The sequence below is a fragment of the Rhizophagus irregularis genome, chromosome 24 (genome assembly GCF_026210795.1).
Source record: "Rhizophagus irregularis chromosome 24, complete sequence".
Taxonomy (NCBI): Eukaryota; Fungi; Glomeromycota; class Glomeromycetes; order Glomerales; family Glomeraceae; genus Rhizophagus; species Rhizophagus irregularis.
The window spans coordinates 1,814,253-1,840,550 of NC_089452.1; the positions used below are offsets into that span (position 1 = coordinate 1,814,253).

The window sequence follows — 26,298 nt, forward strand, 5'->3', positions numbered from 1 at the left end:
AATTAATTATTCATTCATGGCAAAGGCTCTGGAATTAATATTATGACTACTTTTAGTTTTATATAGCAGTTATCCATTGCTTCTTACCGGGAGTTCAGGATCAATGGGATCAATGGACTTAAAGCATGTAATAAATTATGCACAAATAATGAAATTTATCATCAATAAAAATAATCAACACACATGAAACGAACCTAATGACCAAATTATTTTAGCGATGAATATACAATATTAAAATATTTCAAGTCTGAAAGAAAAATGTCATCTTGAATAGTTTTCATGAATAGTATAAATGTATTATTGTCAAGTTTATTTATTGATACGAAACATTCTATTACTGATTACATGAAAGATGGGACGATCCTGGGTAACACAATTCTGAAAACATCGATAAAAAAAGGGTAAACGTTGATCAGCTCATGCTTTTTTTTTAAACTTGACATTTCAAAAGTCGAAATGTCTTCAAACAAAACGTTGGGTGTAACGTTTTGTTTTTATTTTTTCTTTTTTTAGACGGTAATTATTTGGTAAAATTAATATAATTATAGTTTTTTTATTATTATAACAAACTTTAAAACAAATTTCACTTACTGAAATCCCAAGTCCGAACTCCAAAAGAACCGATTAAAAAAATGAAGGAAACCGAACTGTTAGTAGTGTCTCGAACTTTTATTAACAGTTTATTTCTTTTCTTTCTTATGCGCTTCTTCCGGTCTCTTTGGAGTTTGGACTTGGATCTCGGTAAGTGAAAATTTTTTTTTTAACGAATTTGTCTAATAATTTATCTTTTTTTTTCTTTTGTAGACGGCCAGTTCTTTGTAATATTTGGAAACGTGGGATGTTTTGGTAGGAGAGGTTATCATTTTTAACTATTCTTTGATGAAACGTTTACCAACGTTTCATTTTTTTTTAAGCGACTTATTCTTCAGGATCTTTGGACGTGTGGGTCGTGGTGTGTGTTTTTTATTTCCTTTAAATATTTTTATTTTAACAAAAATATTAACTAATGATTTTGTTTTTTATTCTTTTTTTAGGCGGCTATTCGGCTCCTTTTTGGTTGATTTTTTTAATCTTTTAAACGAAGAAAAGGAGGTTTAAGAACTTAAAATTCTGCGGCTCATTTTATCAGTAAAATGACCGAGCGGAAAGATTTACGGAGTGTTTGAAGTGTCTGGAAAGTATCCAATAGCGGCTTGAATACTCTCCCTCTCGTTATCCAGTTTCTAATTGGAGTAAGAAAAACTTGAATGGAGTGGTTTATAATCAACCCGAAGGAAAAACGTTCAGCAGCTGATTGGAAAAAATACAAATCCTTCTCGAAAAAGTAAATTAGTAAGGAAGAAAAGAATTCGACCAAATTAAAGCAAGAGCTCTAATTGTCAATGTTTCTTGATTCGGTTGGTGGGTTTTTTACTTTTTTTTTTAATTTACTGTAACGAAAACGTATATTAATATTTTGATTTGTTTCCTTTTGAAAATGTAGACTTCCGAATAATAAAAAATCATTTATTCTGTTATTAAAAATTTGCTTCCAATATTACAGTGTGTATCGCTCAATTTTTTACTATCTAACTTATTTTACATCATCATAATCAATTTCATTGGGAAGGTAAAGCGATTCATTATTTTAATTCGTCTTTTAATTTTTTTTTATTTGGACGTAATATTGAAACATTCCCTTTGTTTTACGCCCAAATAGAACTGCATGATTGTTAAATATTTTCTTATAAAAATACTCTGAAAATTCCTAGAGAAATGGCAAAAATATTTTTTTTTACAAAAAAAAAACAAAAGAACTCAAAAAGAATCAATAAATTAAATTCATATAAAAGTTCATTCTCATAATTCTTCCTTGATTTATTCCTTAATTCCTATTACTTTTCACTTTAACCTTAACCCAATCTCTTAATATCATAATATTCTTCAACCAATCTCCACCATTTATTTTCATCTCGAAATATTTTAAATCTCAAAATTTTTTTTACACGTTAGAATTATTTCTCAAAATTATAATAGTTATAAAATCACATATTATTTATTATTGCTCATAATACACCTTATTTTTATGTTCTTTTATCCATAATCAAAACAATTCAAATAAACAAAGTATTTGAATATTGAATCAAAAAAAAAAAAGATGTTTTTTTTTAGACGGTCTAGACGAGTGGGATTTAGGTATAAAATCGACTGTTTTTGTTTTTTGTTTTTCAATTCATTTATTTTAAATAAACGTTTATTAATGTTTCATTTTTCTTTCTTTTGTAGGCAGATCTGGACGAATGGGATTTCAGTATAATCGACCATTTTTTATTGATGGGACGACTGGGACGTTTATTACTGTTTATTCCTGTTAACAATTTTATTAATATGAAAAACAAAGTTTCATAATTATTCTTAATCCCTAATCCCTAATCCCTAATCCCTAATCCTTAATCCTTAATCCCTAATCCGTGGATGGGAAATTTTTCAACAAATAAAAGTGTAGCAAAATATGCTGCCCGAATGGAAAGTACTCGTGCCAGCGTACAAAATCTATTCTAAATTTGCCGGATTTTCCGAAAGATTCCTTGTAAAACCAGAAAGATTTTAGATTCCAGAAATTTTTTTGAATATGGTATATTAGATTTCTGGGAAATTTTATTAGTACCGGAATATATTCAGTGAATATACTTTTTTTTTTTAAGCAAATCCGGAATTTTCAATTTATTCCGGATTTTTCCGGTATTTTCTTAGAGATTTTTTACACGCTGACGCTATTCTACCTATTGTTGAAATTAAAGAAATTCCTGATATAGTTAGAAATAGCTACTTATTAATGACATTAAAGAAATTCCTGATATAGTTAGAAATGGTTTCACTTTTTCTGATGGGTACCCTATAAAAAATTTTTCAGAAAAATTATCACGTGTCTGAGTTTCTTCGGAATAAAAACTAGAAAAATGATGGGAATATTCATTTGCTGATCAAACAATATTCATCTAGTACTATATACCACTTGGATTTCATCTAGTACTATTGTTTATTTTTTTCTCTATGCTCTTGGGTCTCAAGTCTTTAATATTTCGGATGTAAGTAACTAATTTTTGATACATGTATATATTTTTTAATTTTCTTTAATGAAATGTTTAACGTTTCTTTTCTTTGCATTTTTTAGGTTTCTATAGCGACATCTTGAGGTATTGCTTTAGTTGAGGATTTAGGAAATTATCTGCTTGAAACAGGATTTCTCTATTCCCTCACGACTTATACTAAGCCGGGTTTAGTTAAACTTTGATTACAGACTTAGGTAACATACATTTTTTTAGGGTTAGGAATTTAGGAATTTAGAATTGGAGATTAGAATTAGGGTTAGGAAATTATGGTTAGGGGATTAGAATTAGTGTTAGGATTAGAATTTCTTTGTCTTCCAAATTTTTTATATAATGAAATGTCACTGACATTTCTTTTTATTTTGTAGGACCTTGCTTTCTTGAACAATATTAAAAATATTTCAAAAGTATTTATTTTGAAATATTTTGTTTATTTTTCTAAGTTCTGACGAACATTTATTAATGTTCCATTTATTTTTTTTTTTTAGGTTCGAATTCTTGGATGAACTGATCAAAATCATTCATCTGATGCATCCAGCGAGCAGGAAGTTATCAGATACACAGAGAAATTAGCCCGGATATTCGGACTAAACGAGCAAAATGCAGAAGTGTATAGTGCGCTTTCCGGTGAAAATTGGGTACTAAAGAAATAATTGGAAGATTATCATTCCCAACATAACACTTTAGAAAAGAGGATAAAAAGATTGTAGAGAATGAACGAAATCGTAAGTTCACCAGACTTTATTTGGTTAAATTAAAGAAATATTTTTGTTAATGTCTATTTTTTTTATAAAAATACCGGTCAACAGGGCTTCGTGGACGAGTTTCAGATGTAATAAAACTTTCAAAATTTTCTTTATGTCTTTAATGACTCTGGCTTTCTAGGGTACGCATATTGTTAAGAAACGTACTAACGTTTCTTTTTGCTTTCTTTTGTAGGTTTCAATGGACATAAAATCGGTAATGATGGAATGGGCAAAACAATTACATAATATTTCAAGAAAGATTATCAAAAAATAGTTATTTAAATGATAAATTGGTGCATTTTGCTAAAAATAAAATTACCAATAAATTTAAAAATATCATTTTTATTAATTTGTTACTTCATTGTTATAATTATCTAACATTTTTAACACAATTTTAGTTAATGCTAGTGTAGTATTAGTGTATTAAATGACGCCATCTTATCATTTATTAGTAAATGTGGAATTTCTCCATTTTTAAAAATTTTCCTTATAAATTGTGCAATAATGACTACCCGTTTAATTTAGAGCTCGCTCATGATGATGAGGAAAAAAGAATTATACAAATTATTTATTTTAAATGTACAAAGCTTAAATATTTTACAATTAGAAAATTTATAAATAAATTCAAGTGATATATATAATTGAGATAATTGAGATAATTGAGATAAATTATTTAAAGTATCATCATCATCAATTAATTTTATTTATCTCATGTTTACTAATTGGTCGCCAGTGATTTTTTTGATGATATATTTATGCCTGTAATTTTTCTGATTTTTCATGCTCACATGTTGTTATAGTTTATTTATACCTTTCCCACTCTTACGTTAGTCTCCATGAGATAAAAGAGTTATTTCACGTGTCGCATAAATATCATGATTTTCGTGGCTGCGCCGTGAAAATCATGACTCCCCGTGAAATAACTATTACTTAAATTTAAATTTCTTATTCTTTAAAAAAAAAAATGGTTTGGAAAGAATGTTTGAAAATTCAAAATTCAAAATTATTTTACTCAAAATTATAAAAACTAAAAGGTGTAATCATGAAATATGATAACGTAAACCTTTTACAGAAATCTCAAAAAATTCAAACATCTCATTTTGATAACAAAATGTTATCAAATGATTTTTTGATATCATTCGATATTTTATATAATAAATATTATCTTAATGATATCGTTAACAATAACAAGATATCATTTTGGTATGATTTTGAAAATCATTTTGATATCGTAACAGTATATCAAATACAATATTGTTTTGATATTTAAATTATATTGTCTAAAATTATAAGGTTAATACTTATTTAGTATTTAAAATTATTTCAATTTCAAATTAACTAACGCATTTTGTCACGTTGATGAAGATCATTCTATCGGAAAAAATATAGTCCGATAAAAACGGTCAGACCGTCGGAGCAACTTCACATTTGGTTAAGGTATAAACCATTGTTTAAAAGATATAAATAAATGTAAAATATTTTCGTTTTCGTAAAATAAATTTCGAAAATAAACTAATAAAATTTAGTAAATTAACTAGAAAAAATTGAAAATGTCTCAATTACCACTTGTTGCCTCAGCGATTTCATCTATAATTAATAAACCCGTAAAAACATATGATGAGTGCAAAATCAAAGGTTTAAAAGTTGATCCCTCTCAAATTTTAGACCTTGATACCTTTCATAAAAAATCTTTTACACGAATTGAACCTAAAAATATGGTTCCGCCTAAAGATTTAACTTCTTCTGATAGTAACAAATTAATTCAAATTTTCGTCAAACCTCTCAAACCTCTCGATAAGGATAGCCAATCAATGTTTGTTGATCCAAGTATCACTGTTCTTGAGTTTAAAGGCGCCATTTGTGCAAAATTTGGATCTGATATTAAGATGATACGTCTTACATTTAATGGTAAACAACTGGATGATAATAGAACTCTAACATCTTACAAAATAGAGAAATATTGTACAATACAAATTTTGTCTAAAGTCTTTGGAGGCAACTATGATTTTTATGTTATCAGAGATGATATATTGGAACCAACATATGATTATGACTTCACAAATTTGCAAGATAATGGAGCAACTTTCATTCGTGGAATGGAATTATACAGACGACCTTATGGATGGAAAAGAATTGCTCTTAATGTTAGAAGGTATGGAACTGATAAGACATGGTTGGGAAGTGTTGGCACTAGCTCTCATGAATGGCCAGTTTCTTATCATGGAACTAAATCGGAATTTGCAGACTCTATTGCGAGAGAGGGTTATCAGCTTGATAGAGGAGTACGCTTTGCATATGGATCGGGAATATATTCATCCCCTCAAATTAATGTTGCTGAACGATATGCTACACATTTTGACCGCTATAACGCTAGATGGAAGGTTGTTTTTCAGAATAGGATTAACCCTGCAAGATTAAGTATGTATAATAGTAATAATTATTGGGTTATACCAGGAGATGATGATATCAGACCGTATGGATTGTGCATAAAAAAAGTTTGCGACTTACCAAGCCAATAAAATTATTAAAGACGTAATAATGTTTTTTTTTTATGTAATATTTGATAGGGTGTATACTAAATAATAATTGTACTGTAATTGAAAAAACTTAAATTTTGAAAAAATTTCGAAAGACAATTTACTGTATGTAAACAAAACTGAAATATAAAGAAATAAATTTCTCAAAAATTACGAGATCGAAATTATTATTGATCATACTACAATTAAATTTGGGTTACAACCCGCCTTGCTTTCTCATTAAGTTGGTTAAACAATAATAAAATTGTGATATTTTAATGAACTTGTTAAAATTCTTATTTTTGAGAGTAATATTTTTTTACCTTATTATAAGCGTCATGTTTATATTCAATTTTCTATAGAAAAATATTTTAACATAAAAGAAATATTTTATTTCATAAAGGGTAAATCGATTAGAAAATTATTTAAAACAAATTCAGTCCCTGGATTAATCAATTTACTTTGACTTTATATCTTGATCATCTTTGAAGTTGTAATTCCTCTCTAATAATTCAGGATCACAATAACGAGCTCGTTAATAAATTTTCTTCGTTTTAATGTGGCCATGAACAGTGGATAATAATAAAAGTACAGTCTGTAAATATAGAATATATAAAATAAATTACTAATTGATTTGTGTAAAAATAAATAAATAATGGTTATCATAAGTAGAAATATGATCAAGAAATCGAAAGAGGTTATGGCGTACATAAAAATATTAAACATAAAATATTCAATCTTAAGTATTTTAAATTATGTAGTGGAAACTATTTTCGCAATATGCTCGATATTATATAAAAAATTTATTGAATCTACTTTCATGATTTATCATTCACACCACACACTTTTGGAAAAAAAAAACTTCCACAAGATTTATATTGACTTTATTATTCATCGCCTTTTTACCAAAAGAAAATGTAAAAATAAAAAACATGTATGATAATATAAGGCACGCAAATCCATCAAACCCACAAAACTACAAATCCAAAAATGATTTTAAGGAGGACATCTATACTGTTACAAACGATTTGAACGATACTGAAGAAATCAATTGTGAGTAAGTTATTTTACGATTTGATCTCGTGTTGAACTCACTTTTTATTACCTAGTAAAGATATGTTTATTAGTTGGAAATCTTATAATTGCATATTATTAATATTATTTATCATACATAATACAATCTGAGTTAGTAAAGATGACTCATATATCAAACAACTATTAGTCATGATTGATAACAACAATAGACAACATTATATACTTATATCACGTGATAAGAAAATAATATAAAAAGGTACTTCCCAACAAAAAAAGCCACTACCTAATAAAAAAACTCTCCCAACAAAAAAAAACAAATAATAATGTAGTTCCCGAGTTTTAAACTCTCCTAATAAAAAAAAGAGATGACGGGACGGTCCATACGAATAACAAAAGGCTTTTATGGATAATAACGTCGCCTCCGACCTATGAAGAAATTAAACATTAAAACCTACTGTCTAACAAATGTTACTGTTTACTGGAATTTTTAAGAGGTGGGTAAAGAGTATTCTATCACCCACTGACCATAATCCTTGACTGCACACCGCGAAAGCAACGTGCGAAGGTTTATGAGGGCTGACCGAACGGCTTTAAAGGGTTGCAAATAGATGACTGGGGCCCATCGTACGAGAACCCACCCCAGGGTTATATCTTTGAAAGTGGAGCCTTAGTTAAGGTACCTGAATATAAGTCATCAGGTTCAAATTCACCGTCTTGAAGATATAGTAGTTGGCTGCCAAGTGCTCTTGAGTCACTCTTGCAAAGGATCTGATGGTCATAATAGAGGATATAGATGGTGGTGAAGGATACCATATATATAGTCACTCCCGAAATGTATGCTTATCCCTAAGGTAGTTGGGTCATGGTGTACAACCACTTGTCAAAATGGTCACTGTTTACGATACCATTTTGGTATTCACTATTATGGCCTGAAGTGAATGAGCTAGAACTAACATAAGGTTTCAATGCTAATTTATAGGGACCTGTAGAATGGTATGAGCGGAAAGAAATGCAACAAAGAGAACTCCACTTCGAGAAATTAAATCGGTTCTTATTGCTTCGAATCTTTTCAGTTTTCATTTTTCATTATTTTATGTTACCACATACTTGGTTGACTGACCACCCAACTATTTAACATAGCGTTATAAGACCAGCATATTGTATAATGAAGTCCGGCAAATAGAGATATATGTGACGGTATAATCTATAGTCAATAATCATGTATATTAGTGTAGAAAATTTAGCAAGGCGCCTTTCGGCCGTCGTGTATCATGGCTATGACTCTATGAGCCGAATCATGTAATTTATTTACTACATCAATAAATAATTCATCCGAAATGGCTATACATTGTATTAAGAATATTTTTCGTGGGATATAGAAAATGTATGGTGATAAAAAAAGTGAGACCTAAAGTCCCACAATAAAATAAATCACGTCCTATATGAAAGTTGTAATCGAATATGTAATCTGAATTTGATAAGTAATGTTTGTATCCCAGGAACACGTAATTTATTCTCATATACTCAAAGTTTTACGTATAAAAAAAAGAGGTCTTTGTGTATGGTAGCGTCAAAAGTTTTTTTTATTATAAATCCGTTAATCAGATTTTCGTGATGCGATCATATTAACGTAATCTCCCCAAAAGTGTATTTCAAAATTGATCCTGTAAATTATATAAAAAGGTGAGACCCGATTAGTGAACTCTTTTATCTATCTTGTGCAAGTAAGGTGAAGAAATAACAAACGAAATAATCAAACTTACCATTATTTACGTAATCAATAATATTAATCAAACGAACTCGTATATTCCGCAAATTGATAAAAAGATCAAGAATAGTAATATGTCCACTTTGACTTTGAGCATCTATAGAGCCGGAAAAATCGATTAACATTGATGACGTTCTTTTAGAAACTAGTCGAGCAACAAAACAAACATACCTTATTAACATATTTGATATTCGCCGAGAAATATGTAATACAGTGTAACACCTGAGCCCATAGAGAATTATGTTTGCCACCTCAGGTATTAACAAAATGACTCTTTATTAATAATATAAACAAATACAATAATATGCTTGGTTTAATAACATTAAATAACAAAATGAATAATTCATAACAAAATTCGTCTAATTTTTCTCCCAAAAGGTGATCTTCACGCCCTTTTATGTTTGTTTTTGTGTAACCAAATTCGTAATTTCGATTCATGGATTTAAATTATTAAAGTATTTCCATGATTTTAAAGTATTTCCATTATTTTAAAGTATTTCCATTATCTTAATTCTGTATCCATCTGATCGTCATTAACTCCTGAATTATGATTTATAATACTAACGTCATGATCAGCAACTTAGTCATTTGATACCTCAGATCACTTGACTTTATTTAATTTAGTATCTTTCGGATCTTCATTTATCCTTAAATCTCGTGACTAATAGTTTAAGGTCATCACGGACCAATTATCCTTGAATCACCTGATCAATAGTTTAACGACTTTTCGGTCTATTTATTAATACAACTAAAAATAAATTAAAATTTTATACACTAAGATTAAATGTAATACTGCGCCTCACAATTAATAAATTTACTATGTATACTACGGCATTACAACTATCCCCCGCATGAAAATTTAATGCCCTCATTAAATTTATTCTAAGAATCGAACTCGTGTCTCGAAGTGGTAGGTGCGAATTATACCACTAAATCAAGCATGCGTTGTTACTTGACTTAGCTGCGTCCTGCGGCTGTTCCCGTGGTTTGTCATGTGTTCTTTTGAATTTCACGGTTTTCTTGTACCGGATTTCACTTAGGTCTTTCTTTGGAGATTTTCATTAATTTTTCCTATTTTCAAAAATTATTTTTCGTATCATGTGATTTTAGTTCACATGATTATAAATCATTTTATTTTTCTAAGTTTGACTGATAACCATTGTTATCTACTCATCGGCGTATGGTAGATTTTTAATAATTCTCCATTCACAGGTGTTTTCTTGATTACACCCTTAATATCTTTAATTTTGTAGGCTCCATTTGGTAGTATTTCATGAATGTAAAATGGTCCCAACCATTTTGATTCTAATTTTCCAGATAATTGTTGTGCTTTGGCTTTATCATAAAGTAATATTTTATCTCCAATTCCAAAGGTATGTTCTTTAATTATTTTTCTGTCATGATATTCTTTTTGTTTTATTTGAGATTTTAATATTTGTTCTTTGGCTTCATATCGGATTTTCGGTAATTCTTCTAATAATCCAACTATTCTATCACTCAGGTTGATTTCTTTGATATCTTCATCCATTATTGTCCGTACATTTCTCCCATATGTTAGATAAAATGGTCGAATTTTTGTTGAACTGTGCTTTTTATTTCTATAGGCGAATAATATGGGTGCTATCTTTTGATCCCAATCATCCTTAGTTGATAATTTTGCTAATGCTTGACCTAATGTTCGATTGAATCTTTCAACCAATCCATTTGTTTCTGGATGGTAACTGGTAGAAAAATTCCATTTTATCCTGAATTTTTCCATTAATTCTTTAATCATTTCATTGTTAAAGTGACTTCCTCTATCACTCAATATCTTCATTGGACATCCATGTCTACAGATGATATCTTCATAAATAAATTTTGATACTTCTTTAGCAGTTGCTTCTTTTACTGCTTTGGCTTCTGGCCATTTTGTAAAATAATCCATTGCTACTATGATGTATTTATTACCATTTGTTGTTGTGTTCAATGGTCCAACAAAGTCGATCCCGATTTGATACCATGGTTCTACTACTTTAATTGGGTGTAATTCATTTTTCCCTTGTGGTTTTCCTCTTCTCTGACATTTATCACATGTCCTTACATATCTTTCAACATCATTCAGCATATTTTCCCAATAATATTTATCTTTTAAATTATCATAAGTACTTTTGATTCCCATGTGTGCCGATAATTCATGACTGTGAGCTAAATATAGTGCTCCCATCTTTTCAAAGTCTTCTATTATTCTGATGTTTTTACCATTTTTCTCTATATACTTTTTACCATCAGTTACTCCGATGTTATCCTTAATCTCAACATTTTTAACCTCTATTGGTGGTTTATCTCCATCTAATTCTATTATTTTATTATATACTCTTTTCCAATCTGTGTCATTATTTGATATTTTAATATTAGCATATTTTTCTCCTTCGTAAATATCTTGATATTCTTTAAATGATTTCACCATCTCCATATATCTTTCTTTATTTAACAATGGGTATGATGTTTTATGTCCTTGATCCTTTTTCGAATATTCTCTACCTTTGTAATTTTCCCAACATTTTTCATTTTCTAAAAATATCACTATTGATTCATCAATTATCCTTTTATTCCTAAATATTTCCTTTTCTAATAGGTGGTTCTCGTATCTTGTTATGTATCCTCTGTTGAATGATGGTGTTTGTTGATAAAAATACTCACTATAAGGGCTTTTATCTAATATTAACCAATCCTCATTATCATGTTCTTCCATTCTCCTGTTGATTTGTTCGACAACTTCCTTCCTGAATTCCCATTCTATACCTTTCTTTGGTATTTTATACTTATCATTGTCCTCTCTTCTCCTTTTAAAGGTGTTAAACCTCACACTTTGTCCTACTTTTTCAAATTCTTTTATAAGTTTATTTACAATGAATGTTTTTCCAGTACCATCAACTCCACATATGATTATTATTTTAGGTCCCATTTTTACATAATTCTGATAATTTTAGCTTGTTTACTTTACTTAATATCACCTCTATTTGTAATATTTCCTCTTGAGTTTCCAATATTAATGGTCTTTCTTTACTATCTTCAAAATTTTTGGTTTTGTATTTATAGTTATAATTTATCCTGTTTAATTCTTTCGTTATACCTTCTAAATTTTCGATTATATCCTTTATTTTATGATTTGTATTTCTTACCACTTGTTCCATTTTTATTTTTGAAAAGTAACTCTTTTACCCATCTATTTATATTATTCTTGATAAGGCATCTGCGTTTTTATTTTCTTTTCCTGGTCTATGGGTTATTTCAAAATCATACTGTTCCAATTCCATGACCCATCTTGATCTCTTTCCTTTTGGTACTTTTGCAGTCATCAATCCCTTCAAAGCTGCATGGTCTGTTACTACTTCAAATTTTCTATTGATCAAATATTTATGGAAATGTTGTATACCCCATACAATTGCATAACATTCCTGTTCGGTTATTGGCCATCTTTGTTCTGTCCTGTTTAAACTTTTACTGGCATATTCTATTACATATTCTTGACCTTTATCATCTTTTTGAGCTAACACTGCCCCTAATCCTATTCCTGAAGCATCTGTAATTAATATAAATTTCCTTAACCAATCTGGTTGTCTTAACACTGGTTCTTCGGTTAATTTCCTTTTTAATATTTCTAATGCTTCATGTTGTTTGATGCCCCATTCAAACTTTTCATCTTTTCTCAATAAAGATGTTATTGGTTTTACTATTTTTGAAAAATCTTTAATAAATTTTCTATAATACGTACATAACCCCAATATTGACCTTACACCTTTTATATTTATAGGTGCTGTTAATTTTTGTATCTTTTCAACCTTTCCTGGACTTGGTTTTAATCCATTTTTACCGACTACATGTCCTAAAAATTCTATTTCTGTTTTTCCAAATATACATTTCTTTAACTTTAGTATTAAACTGGCTTCCTTTAATTTTTCTAACACTAACTTTATGTGTTTTAGGTGGTCTTCAAAATTTTCTGAATATATCATTATATCATCAATGTATACTATCACAAATTCATTTAGGTATTCCTTTAATACTTTATCCATTAACCTTTGAAAACTTGCAGGCGCATTTGTTAACCCAAATGGCATGACATTATATTCATATAATCCTGCTGAGCATATGAATGCTGTTTTCTCAATATCTTCCTCAGCCATTTCTATCTGATTAAACCCTGATGCTAAATCTAGACTGGTAAACCATTTTCCTGAACTTATCCTTTCTAATTGTTCATCAATCCTTGGTAATGGATATGCATCTGTTATTGTAACTTTATTTAATTTTCTATAATCGATGCAAAATCTATAATTTCCAGACTTTTTTCCTGCTAAAGTCACTGGTGAAGACCAAGGGCTTCTGGATTCTCTAATTTTTCCTAATTTTAACATTTCATCCACCTCTTTTCTAATGAATTTACCTTTTTCATCGTTTTCTTTGTACCTCTTTTGAGCTATTGGTTCAGTGCCTTCCTTTAATCTTATCTCATGTTTCACCAGATTTGTCCTGTTATATTTTTCACCATCGTACTCAAATATATCCTTATATTTTTCTACTAATACTTTTAATTTACCCTTTTGTTCATTGGTTATATCCCCTACTTTAAATTTTTCAGTAAATTTTTCATGATCATTTTTATGCTTCTTTATCGTCTCTTCAGTATCATTCTGACCAAGACTTATGCTTTAAAATTTTCATTTTCATAATTCTCATAATCATCTTCATATATGTTGTATAACTCGTCTTGGTATAATTCATCTAATAATTCATCTTCAATTAATGTTTCTTCGAATCCTTTGATGGTCTTTTGTATATATTTTACTGGTACATCCATGGTTTCATTATCCATTTTAAGTATTATTGTTTTATCTGTGTAATCTATATTCGCCTTAAACATATCTAATACTCCATTCCCTAACACAATTTCATTCTTTCCAGAATCAATTACTTCGACCTTAATGGGTATCTCCTTATCCCCAAACTGTATGTATATTGTTGTGGTACCTCTTGATGCTACTTTATCCTCATTTATCATCACACATCTTACTGTACTTGGCTCTTCAATTCTTAGGTCCATTTCATCCATTATTTGACTAGTTATTACATTTACTGCTGCCCCTGTATCAAACATTACATCCTTCAATTCTTGATTTATTATTAATTTACCCCTTAATGCTGTCAAATGTTCAGCTTCAATGTTATTTATTGGTTCCTGTAGTCAATCTACTTGTGGATATCTTCTCATACCATCATAATATATTTTTCTTTGTTCTGGGCTTATATCTATAATTTGTGAAAAAGTTGCATTTGCTCTGGTATTTTTCATATCCTGTAATACGTTATATTTTGGTGTGTTTCTTTGAAATGCGCTTGTCCTATGAATACCTTCAACACGTTCATTTTTACATTCTGATGCATAGTGACCTTTTTGTCCACAATTTCCACATGTATTATTATTTCTTTTTGTTTCCTGAGCTTTTCTCAAACTCTCACTAGTAAATCCCCTTTTTGGTAATGCTGCTGCCTTATCCTGTTGACTGGCATATTTATCATCTCTTCTGCGTGCTTGTTCTCGGTCAATTTCCATATCTATATCTCGATCACTTGACCTATTTTTTATATTACTCCTTGTTTGTCTTGGAATAGTATAAAAATCTTGATCAACATTGTTAAATACTACATCATTGTTTTGGTAATATGGGTCACCATAATTGTATTCTTGGTCATAATCATCTTGGTAATCTTGGCCATCGTAATCGTATTGGTCATTGTAATCATTATAATTATCAAATTCCATCGTATTAAATCCCCGATTATTATTTTGGTAATTTGGTTGTCTGTTATAATTATTTGGTCTTCCATTATAGTTATTTGATCTTCTATTATAATTTTGATTATTTGGTCTTCCATAGTTTCTTTGACCATTATTTACCCTACATTCATTTGCATAATGTCCTGGTTGTTTACAATTATAACATGCTCGAGGTGGTGGTCCTTGTTTATTATTATTGTTTGGTGGTCTCTTTTGCCCTCCAAGTTGATTTACTAGTTTTACCTCTAATTTTTTAAACATGTCGGCAAGGTCATCCTCATAATTTTTCTCCAATGGTTTTTCAAATATATTCTTTGGTTTGTCATCTTGTATATCGATTCCTTTTCTTTGGGTACTAACTGATATACCACGTGTCTTTCTTATTAATTCATTAGTAGCTTCCTCTTCTCTTCTTGCTGTATTCACTGCATCATTTAAATTTGCTGGGTTTTGTCTTCTGACTTGATATCCCAATGTTGGTGTTAATCCTTCGATATAATTATCCACTTGTAATTCATCATCTAATGCATGGCCTCTGGTAGCTATCCTTAATATTTGTCTAAACCTTATCGTATATGCCTCAACATTTTCATTTACTCCTTGTGTTATTTTCCTTAATTCTAACATTTTCCTTTTTCTAACATCTTCCCTGGTAAATCTTTGTTTAATCCTATGTTTTAAATCATTATCATTATCGTTATCTTGCCAATTTACCAAATGACCATTGTTTGCTTCCTTCTTTTCATTATACCATTGTGCTGCTGCACCTTTCAAACAGGTAGCTGCCATTGCTGCTTGTCTAGCTCCATTTACTCCTGCTGCTTTTCCTATAGCAGTAAATGCTGTTTCAAATTGTCTTACCCAATCGTTTATATCTTCTTCTTCCCTTCCATAAAATTGTGGCATACTAATTATTCCTCCAGCTACATTTCCTGCATCCTCAATTGCATTTGCTAATGGGTTGGCTGCGACTAATCCAGCCCAATTACCTCCTATATCATGTCCCGTTGCTGCTAGTAAAGCCGCTCTAAAATCTTCCCTTACTTCAGCTCTTGTTGCTCCCATAATTATTGGTACTATTGGTGGGATTGGTGGTATCGGTGGTGTTAAAGGTGTTTCAAATAAATTTTCTATATTATAATCAGATATTTCACTTTTATCCTCAGAGTTTGATTCTGAACTTTCACTTGAGTCAAAACCAGGTCTATTTATAATGTTTTCTTCATAAGGTTCTTCAAAATTTTCATTGTTATCGGTATCATTTGGATTTAAAATTTCTCCATTTTTTTCAGATCCATCTGATTCTTTTTCAGATCCATCAGATTTTTCATTATCAGATTCATTTCCACTACTTTCACTATCCTCAATTCCAGCTTGCTGTTTTAGAAATTTATCTAATATTCGCCTTAAATTTTTCTCCATTTCATTTTTATTTCCTTGAAATATTTCAATAAATTCTTGATCCAATATTTCTCCATCAGTATATCCCATACTGATTAACCTTAATAACTCTCCATTAGTTATTTCTATTTTATTATCATCACATATTTGTTTTAATCTTTTGACCCTGATATCAATTTCATTTTCGTCATTCTCACAATCCCTACACTTGGTTTTTCCTTCGTTAAATTTATTGTTCATCCATCTTATTCCACATTCATCACAAAATGTGGTATTTTCATTTATCCATTCATATAATTTTATCCTTAGTTCTTCGTCATTCGTATCAATTTCCTGGAAATATTTTTCCATAAATTCCATTGTTAATATTATACTATTGCTTATCCTGAATTTTCTCATTCTTTCTATTTCTGACACATTTAATTCGTATCCTAATTTTTCTAAGTCATCCTTTAATTCTAATAATTCTTTTTGTTCACAATTTTTACATTGTCCAATGTCTGCTATCATATCAGGTAACTTTCTATTCCTACAATTTCCACATATTAATGTTTCTTTTGTTAACCATTCATTTATTTCATCTTTTAATTTTTCATCACTTAGTCTCATTAATTCAAAAAATGTACCTAAAAAGTCCTCTGTTAATATCAATTCTATCCTTATCCTTAGGTCCCACATTCTTTGTATATTTTTGTCAGTGAACCTTCCACCCATTTCTTCAATTTTTCTTTTTAATGATTCCACTGTCCATTCGACATCATCCTCTATTTTTATTTCATAATGTATACTACCATCACTGTCCTCTAATTCATAACTTTCAGGACTATCACTTTCTGGGTCCTCAGGTTCCCTTGTAAATTGTTTGGTATCAATAAATCTTTGTACTATTTTTTGTATATATCTATCCAACCTCTGGTTCTGTTCCTTTATTGATAACCGTGGTTCTTCGTACTCAATACTTGTTATTAAGTACACTATTTCATCTTCTCCTAATTCGACTATTCTTTCTTCCATGTATAACAATTTTCTAAATTGTATTATTGCATCTGTTACTACATACTTTGCTTTCGTATCATTTTCTAATATTGTGTTATACCATTCCCAAAATTTTTGAAATCTATTTTCAACGTCCCAATCTTCTAAAATATATCCATGTTCCATTATTTCTGGACATCCAATTAATCGATCAAACACTTCATTTTCTAGGTTTCCTTCAATACAATCCCTCACAATTACTACAATTATTATTCTCAATCCTTTTTCCTTCATTTTTGGTTGTTGTCTGTACCTTATCGATTCAATTATTCTATCTACTATATTCCTACATTTTCCCTTATGTATTGTATCCTCCCTTTCTCTATTGTCCATACTTAATAAATTCAATAATTCTTTATGTGTTACATTATTGTACATTAGTATTGTATCCTCAAATTTAAATAAAGCATCCCAAAATTTCTTGAATGCTGCTGATACTTCTCTTTCTATTGGATTACATATTTCACATGCTAAACATTCCTCTGGTTCTATCACTCCTAGGTCATGTTTTTGTTTATGGTTTATATATTCAGCGTTCCAAACATGGTACCATTCCATTTTTAATAAAATTCTCTAAAAATTTTCGCGTCTTTTACTTTTTTATCCTTCTTTTATATTTTATTTGACCTATACTGGGCTTGCCTTTACCTCATTTGTTCATTACTGAGTATGGTAGTTTACAGGTTTGTACAAATAAATTTACATTTCTCTTGAAATTCCCAACCTAAGGTTGGAGTGTGAATCCATATTTGATTTGTCCGATTATTTGTTGTATTTCCGGATTTGTCAATTTTATAATAGTCGTTACAAATGTTTCCTTTACTCTATATATCTTATCTTGACCAATTTCAGTAAAAAGTTTATATATTTTTATAGCTCCTTGCATCCTTTTCCTTAATGCTTCCTTTTTCTTTTGTTTTTCATCAATACTTTCATTAACTATAAATTCCATCATTTCATCATATAATTCTTCTCTAGCTGTCTGGTCTGGCTTTGTTTGATTTATTCTTGCTTTAATTTCTCGTTCAAAAATTTGTCCAATATTGTACCATATTAAGATGTTTTTACTATTTGTATTTCCAAGACTGATGTATCTTTCTACTAATTTTTCAACATCATGAATTTCTACATTTTGTATTTCTGGTATCAATAGGTCTTCCACATTTACCGGTGTCAACAATTCATTTATAAATCTTTCCACTTTATTCTCACTTTTGGTTCTTTTCACATGTTCTCTATTATCACAGGTCAAACATCTCTTTTTTTTCTTAGGTGGTCTAACATCATAGATGGTCTTTAGACTGATGGCCTTATTATCTTCATTATAAATTTTTAATTTAATTCCTTTTCCTTTACACAAATATTTTTCTGAATCCTCTTTTGTTAAATTGATTTTGTATTCCATTTTATGGGTGAGAGATCGAATTCCTCACCTTTTTATAACTTTCCTTGAATATATTTGTCCAGCAAATATTATTTTTAATAAAAATTTTTAATCATGATTTTTCTTGGGTACCCTCACACAAAATTGTTTTTGAAAGTTCACACAGAACTATTCTCAATTGATCACACAGAATACCTCAATTGAGTTCACACAGAAAAAGCTCACACAGAACTATTCTCAATTGATCACACAGAAAACCTCAATTGAGTTCACACAGAATTACCCTACCATCGTATTTATAGTGTCGGTTTTTGGGTACACTTTTTATCCTTAACTTAACCTCAATTATTTATAAAAATTATTTTTAATCCTTAATTCATGGAACTTATTTACAATATTCTATTAAAACCCCTTCTAACTTGATTAGCCTCGCATTTCCCTTGATAATCAATTACTACCATACATATTTGGTTCATATGTATGAAAATTATTATAATAATAATTTTTCATTGACTTATCAGCCGGTGGTCAAGTTAGATCAAAAATTTAATTTTTAACATTATTTCTTCATACATTTATGGTCATACTTACCCAAATTAATACTTTTTACATTGGTAACCATTATTTTCACGTATCCTTTAAAATATTTGACTTTATTTTATTAAAATTTTAACGTTAATACACCTTAAATTCTTTTTAACCAAAACTTAGAACTTTTACTTTTATAATTCCTTAACTTCGTCGATCCTTTATTTGTAACTTCTAATGATCACGTGGGGGTGATCATTTTCTTTTCTCAGAGATCCTGTACTTATAACCTGTAGTGATCATGTGAGGATGATCACTTTTCCTTTCTCGGAGCATGCACCACTTGTAACACCTGAGCCCATAGAGAATTATGTTTGCCACCTCAGGTATTAACAAAATGACTCTTTATTAATAATATAAACAAATACAATAATATGCTTGGTTTAATAACATTAAATAACAAAATGAATAATTCATAACAAAATTCGTCTAATTTTTCTCCCAAAAGGTGATCTTCACGCCCTTTTATGTTTGTTTTTGTGTAACCAAATTCGTAATTTCGATTCATGGATTTAAATTATTAAAGTATTTCCATGATTTTAAAGTATTTCCATTATTTTAAAGTATTTCCATTATCTTAATTCTGTATCCATCTGATCGTCATTAACTCCTGAATTATGATTTATAATACTAACGTCATGATCAGCAACTTAGTCATTTGATACCTCAGATCACTTGACTTTATTTAATTTAGTATCTTTCGGATCTTCATTTATCCTTAAATCTCGTGACTAATAGTTTAAGGTCATCACGGACCAATTATCCTTGAATCACCTGATCAATAGTTTAACGACTTTTCGGTCTATTTATTAATACAACTAAAAATAAATTAAAATTTTATACACTAAGATTAAATGTAATACTGCGCCTCACAATTAATAAATTTACTATGTATACTACGGCATTACAACAGTGGCTGGATGATGATCATCGGAGTCCCTGCGCGACAAAAAATAGGTGGATCACACGGTCCGAGTTTAGGAGTTATGCACTTGCACGTTGCTCAACAAAATAAAAAAAATTTGCGAGGCAATTAAATTTTTTCACTATCTATGGTTTGTAATTATACTGCGTCTCTAGGGTCTGCCCTATAAGAAATATGTATACGGAAAGGATACGTTTTGTATACATTTTATGTACGTTTCTATAGATTCCGTATACAAATTCCGTATATTTAATAAGCAATTCATTTTTGAACATTTTTTAAAAAAACTAATGTATACGGAAAAAATTAATCAATACGGAATGTATACGGAATTTTAAACTTAATATTTTTAGAAAATAATTTTACAAAAATCTCGTATCATAACACGAGATCACGTGATTGTTTATTGTTTTGTTATGATACGTTTTTTGTTTTTTATATAAACCCTTACTTTGATGAGTTTGATCTTCCGATCTTCCTTTCTGTCTTTCCTTTTCTTCTCTTTTCTCTTGTCTTATTTTTGTTATTTTTTCTAAATTTTTCTTCTTTTTTCGTCACCCCCCTTTTAAAAAAAAATTTTTTTTTTCGTACCTCACTTTAAAAATTTTTCTTTTTCATCATTATCCTTTAAAAAAAAAATTTTTTTTCGTCACTCCCTTAAAAAAAAAAAATTTTTTTGATTTTATTCTTTTATTCCCACTCTTCTAAAAATTTTCTTTTTTCTATTTCTATTTCCTCTTTATAAAAAATTTTTTATTTTTCTAACTTTGACGTCCTTCCTTTAAAAAAAAAATTTTTTTTAACTCTCCTAACTTCGTTACCCTCTTTTTAAAAAAATATTTTTTTTGATTTATTCTTTATTCCCCTTTCTTTTTTTATTTATATTTATCCCTTTTTTTATTTCATAGGCCAGCAGATTTTTTTTTGTGAGAAGATTCAGTTTTTTTGTAGATCAGTTTGGGAGTCTTTTCCTTTTTGTAGGATTGTTCAGGATTTTTTTCTTTTTTTAGGTCAGTTCAAATTTTCTTTTTTTTTTTTGTAAGTTGGGTTCAGATTCTTTTCTTTTTGTAGGTTGTTTCAGTTTTGTTGCTTCAGAGTCTTCTTTTTTTGTAGGTCAGTTTTGGATTTATTTTGTTGTTTTGGTTTCTTTTTCATCAGATGCTTCATAATTCTTTTCATTTATGTAAGTCAGACATTCTGGAGTTCTCTTTCTTTTTTTGTAGGAATGCTGACCTTTTGTGACTTGGACGATTGCAGATACTATATGAAGGGGGGGTTTGTTTCCAATTAAGTTAGACGTTCTTTTTTGTTTTTTTTAGGTTGTTTGACTCCAAATGAACCTGAACTTATAGATAATTTTGGTTGCAATAGGTGGCCTTAATAAGGAGGGAATTTTCATAATGTATTTGTATTTTGTTTATTTTTTATTTTTTATTTAATTTAATAAAGTAAAATTAGATTTATGTAAATATAATTATAGTAAACTGTAATACAAATAGTAAATTCAGTGACCAAATCGTATAAATTTCGTGATAAAATCAGTGATCAAATCATGTAAATTCCATATGAATTCCGTGCAAATTCCGTATCCAAACCATATTTTTAGTGATACGGAATTGTGCATTTTTCCGTATCCTATTATGATACGTTATTTCTAAGGAAAAAAAATCGTATAAAAACTTTATAAAAAACGTATCCAATTTTTTTATAGGGCTGTACCTTCTGCTATTGCGTTCCAAATTATCAAGAAGCTATTGAAGAGAGAAAACAACCATCAAAATTGCATGTCACGTTGAAGAAATTTCTTAAAACTTCTATGACGTTTGAGAATTTTTCAAGTCGTAATAGCTATTCTCATTTATCTAATTGGCACTTGGTTTTATAAATGAGTCTATTATTTAACTTATTTAATGAAAATCTTCATGTAGATTTATTTATACGACCTTTTTTTTTAAAAAAAAAACGAAGATGTTTCCAGACTAGTGATACCAACTAAACTGATTGGTTTTTACTAAATTATAATTGAAGCAAAAACCAACGTTGTTAAAATAGTTTTAACTTGCTAAATCACTAGGTATTCTCCATTTCCCTTCCCCTTATTCCCTCACTCTTTCACTTTCCTTTATTTCCTCTCGCTTTTCCCCTCCCTGATCAATGTTGTGCACCTCAACGTTGGTGATCAGGTGATAACAAGTTTTTTAAAAAGATTTGGCTAAGTCAGCAACAAATATTAACGATTTGTTTTTATTCTATAATTAATATTTAATTATTCAATTTTTAATTTTAACTTTCGCAAATTTATTAATAATATGGACCAGCAAATATTACTTGAAAACATTTGTAATTTATAAAAAATTTTGAATGAAAAAATATTTTAGATATTTTTTAGTGATAAATAACATTAAAATTTATTAAGACTGAAAATTTAATGTTTAATTGTTTCAGTTTCTCTACCGACTTTGGGTTTCTCCGTTGACTTTTGTTTTAATGATTTCGGGTGCTTGAGACGAGTGACGCATGCCAGTACATCTGATGCATACTAGCTTTCAACTGACACAAATCGAAACCCTGATGCACAACATATATATTTATTTATATATTAGAATATTGTTGATTGCTTGTTTTTGGTTTTTATAAGCAATATAAATTTATTATACTTGATGCATATAGCGTGCATTCCATTTTCATTTTTAATTTCGATCTCTCTTGATACGATTGATACGTGTGATTTTTTTTATTCAAAATTTTTAATATATTACATTTATTTCTCAATTTGAGAATTCAACGTGAGGACGTAAGGTCGTTTTTCATGATAATTGTTATGGATTTAATGTAATTTGCTGTGAGTCACATAATTGTTATATTTTATGCTTGATATTTCCTTTCATGTATAATTAGAATGGTTACCATCTTATTACAAACTATTAGAAAGTTTGAAAATCAAAAATTAAGTTTATAGTAATGAAATATGATAATTAATGGTATGAATCTAATTTTAAAATTTTTGACAATTAGTTTTTATATACGGTGAATATATTTTTTTATCTTATTTTAGTTAATATATATTTTTGCTGTCACAATATCAGATATTCTTAAAACTTTTTTGAATGAATTAACCAATGAACGGCTAACACGTTTTGATAAATCATTGTAAAGGAAAAAAAGTATTCCAATTATTTCCGATAAAAAAAAATTCCGATAGTCGGATCCGAGTGGTGCGTAGCTTGAATGTGTAGATCCTTTTTTTGATAACGCCAGGCCGCATTATGTAATTCTGGCCCTGAAGGGACTCGTAGAGCTAATAGTAAATGTGTGCCGATCTCTTGTTATATATTTTGCTCGGGTCCTGATTAACTTCAAAATATTCCTTTTTTAGTAACTCATAAATATTTTTAATGGAGTTTCCAACACAAAAATTGTTCGTATCGCTACAAACCCTTTTACATTTAGAATAATGGAAGGATGGACCAATTGGAAATCTGATATTGACAAAATGATAAGTTTATAAAAAATGCAATGTATTATACTGTATGTATTATAAATGTCTTAGGTAATCTGGCGGCGGTACAGCCGCCGCACATCAACCTAATCTAGTGATATGAAAAACGATGAATCATGTGAAATCATCGGCTAATCATGCAAATACTTTCGATTAACTAAATCTCCTGTCACAAATTTCTTTATTATTCTAATGTTAAAAAAGTTTAGAATTTTTAGAATTGAACAATTATTTAATGAAAAGTGGAATTATAAAAATTAAATTTAATGTATATCATAATACAAGTAATCCTCGAATGTTAATAAAGTACATCTTTCAATGTTAAATTGATAGTTTAATTATTAACTATGAAGATTGCGGGACAATTACGTCTTTCATCTGTTTGTGTTCCGAATTAACTAATCCTGTTTAGGAAATTAGTTGATCCCGTGATAACCATATTAACGAATTTGGTGGAATTTGGGAGTTTGTTTCCATAAAGATTTTCAAGTTTCAGGTTACACGAAAAATAATTTATTATATAAATGAAATTATTCCAAATTTTTGCCGATAAGAAAACAAAAATCCATTTTTTTTCAATATTGTTAAAACTTCAAAAAGTATGAACAAAGAAAAATTTTTTCGACGTTTGAGAATTTTTCAAATCGTAATAGCGATTCTCATTTGTCTAATTGGTAATTTATAATTCACATTATTATAAATGAGTCGATTATTCTAACAAAAAATTTTTATATATATTTATTCTAAATTTTTTCATTAAAACAAAAAAAAAAAAGAAAAGGTGAAAATTTACTCATATGAGACGTATGAAAGTTTGGATATTGCTTATTATACTATTGATCCTATTGGTCCAGACCACATTACATTTTTGGTTTGGGATTTTGATTTTTGCGGGTAAGTTTATTTAGATTTTTTTTTTCTTAAAAAAAATAAAATAAATCTATAAATTTTTTATTACAGATCTAATTTTCCCAATACCACTGATGATTATGATAATATTATTCTTACAAGTTTATACGACCCTCCGAACTTTTATTATAACGAGCAAGTTTATAATTTATTTTTTTTTATTAGGAAAAAAAAATCGATTTTGGAATGATTTTTGATTTTATTTTTATATACTGTAGAACTTTCATCGATTTGGATTACTATTATGGCTATATTGTAATTGCGACCATCTCATTAATTTCATTAGGTAAATAATTATTAAGTTTTATAACTTGTACATAAAAAAAAAATAAAATATTCTTTCTAATTCTTCTAATTCTTTTCGCTTTCAAATATAAAAGCATATAATTTATTTAGGGCAGAGAATCCACACTTCACAAATCAGTTTTTGAGAATATTTAAAATATATGATAATAACCTTGATTCGTACGTAATATTTTTATTTAATTTTAATTAAATTAAAATTATTAATAATTTATCATGTGTATTTATTTAGAATATTATTGATTGGTTGGTTTTTTACAGGTAAAAGCAGTATAAGTTTTATTTAATATACTTGATAATTTTCTGATTTCATTCTTTTTTAATTTCGATCTCTCTTTATATACTTTAGCTATTACAAGTACTCTTAAATTCTTTACAAATATGGATGATATGTGTTATGGATTTAGTGATTTAAGCGTAACATTGGCTGTAATCCTCTGTGCGAGTCATATAATTGGTTATATTTTATGTTTGTTAATGTTCCTTTCATGTATAATTAGAATGGTCATAAAATATAGAGAGAATTCTCATCAAAATGATGATGAATATGAATACGCTCCTTTATTAAGGGATGATGTTGATGCGAAATTAATTGATGATGAAGAAATTAACGTGAAATGTATTGAAGCTTATAAGAAAGAAACTGAAGTTGATGTAAAGTTGATTGATATTTGATGATTCAGACGGAAAATAAAAGTATAAACGGAATAATTAGTATTTTCATATTAAAGAATTGTAAGGTCAAAATTCATTTATAGTGTTTATAATGAACTAATTAGGTCCAAAAACATTTTTTTACTGAGAATCAATTAAGTTCAAACACATTTTTTACATAATTTATTATACTACGCTACGAATTGTAATTCCACATTTCATAATGGTATATCCAATTAATGCACGTCGAATTTTTTCGTCGAATTATCAGAGTTTATTTAGATATTTATAATTATAAATATATTCGTGTCACACTTGATCTACTAACTAAATATAAATACTCTTTTACGCAACTTAAAGCTTGAATTTTTTGAATTTTTGACGCATTATTATAGATGTCGCGTTGACCCTTGGCGTGCTACGTGCTGCGTGACCGCAATCAAATTCCAAATTTAACGAAATATATTTAGCCACTTTTAACCAATTCATCAACGAACTTTTGATCTTTTTTTTTTTTAAGTTAAAGTTAAATAGTGATGTTCTTTTATTTTTTTGAATTACAACAATATAATAAAAAATTTATAGAATTTGTTATGAAATTGTTCCAATATTATAAAAAAATCCTTAA

General features: G+C 28.7%; 6 protein-coding genes across 6 annotated transcripts; 4 read left to right on the forward strand and 2 right to left on the reverse strand.

Moving 5' to 3' along the window:
• Positions 1-632: 632 nt before the first annotated feature.
• OCT59_016106 (uncharacterized protein) lies at positions 633-1,061 on the forward strand (the record flags this gene model as incomplete). Its single annotated transcript, XM_066132248.1, has 4 exons — positions 633-741; positions 805-846; positions 915-952; positions 1,035-1,061. The coding sequence occupies 4 exons, from the start codon at positions 633-635 to the stop codon at positions 1,059-1,061; spliced, it is 216 nt and encodes a 71-aa protein (XP_066003252.1).
• Positions 1,062-4,877: 3,816 nt separating this feature from the next.
• On the forward strand, positions 4,878-5,105 carry OCT59_016107 (uncharacterized protein; the record flags this gene model as incomplete). Its single annotated transcript, XM_066132249.1, has 1 exon — positions 4,878-5,105. One exon carries the CDS (start codon positions 4,878-4,880, stop codon positions 5,103-5,105), a length of 228 nt encoding a protein of 75 aa, XP_066003253.1.
• A 280-nt stretch (positions 5,106-5,385) lies between these two features.
• On the forward strand, positions 5,386-6,354 carry OCT59_016108 (uncharacterized protein; the record flags this gene model as incomplete). Its single annotated transcript, XM_025323408.2, has 1 exon — positions 5,386-6,354. The coding sequence occupies one exon, from the start codon at positions 5,386-5,388 to the stop codon at positions 6,352-6,354; it is 969 nt and encodes a 322-aa protein (XP_025185990.2).
• A 5,733-nt stretch (positions 6,355-12,087) lies between these two features.
• OCT59_016109 (uncharacterized protein) lies at positions 12,088-12,327 on the reverse strand (the record flags this gene model as incomplete). The annotated part of the gene is made up of 1 exon (XM_066132250.1): positions 12,088-12,327. One exon carries the CDS (start codon positions 12,325-12,327, stop codon positions 12,088-12,090), a length of 240 nt encoding a protein of 79 aa, XP_066003254.1.
• A 5,805-nt stretch (positions 12,328-18,132) lies between these two features.
• On the reverse strand, positions 18,133-18,813 carry OCT59_016110 (uncharacterized protein; the record flags this gene model as incomplete). Its single annotated transcript, XM_066132251.1, has 1 exon — positions 18,133-18,813. The coding sequence occupies one exon, from the start codon at positions 18,811-18,813 to the stop codon at positions 18,133-18,135; it is 681 nt and encodes a 226-aa protein (XP_066003255.1).
• A 5,542-nt stretch (positions 18,814-24,355) lies between these two features.
• Positions 24,356-25,762, forward strand: OCT59_016111 (uncharacterized protein). Its single transcript, XM_025321473.2, has 7 exons — positions 24,356-24,478; positions 24,581-24,698; positions 24,765-24,848; positions 24,932-24,999; positions 25,094-25,178; positions 25,249-25,277; positions 25,366-25,762. The coding sequence occupies exons 1-7, from the start codon at positions 24,406-24,408 to the stop codon at positions 25,689-25,691; spliced, it is 783 nt and encodes a 260-aa protein (XP_025168767.1). The 5' UTR covers positions 24,356-24,405; the 3' UTR covers positions 25,692-25,762.
• Positions 25,763-26,298: the final 536 nt, after the last annotated feature.

What these genes read in the sequence shown, in the direction of transcription:
- OCT59_016111 (XM_025321473.2), top strand. Translation starts at nt 24,406, where the DNA reads ATGAACAAAGAAAAATTTTTTCGACGTTTGAGAATTTTTCAAATCGTA. An exon ending in TATGATAATAACCTTGATTC is followed by an intron (nt 25,179 to 25,248) that starts GTACGTAATATT and finishes GTATTTATTTAG; the next exon opens with AATATTATTGATTGGTTGGT. An exon ending in GATTGGTTGGTTTTTTACAG is followed by an intron (nt 25,278 to 25,365) that starts GTAAAAGCAGTA and finishes TATATACTTTAG; the next exon opens with CTATTACAAGTACTCTTAAA.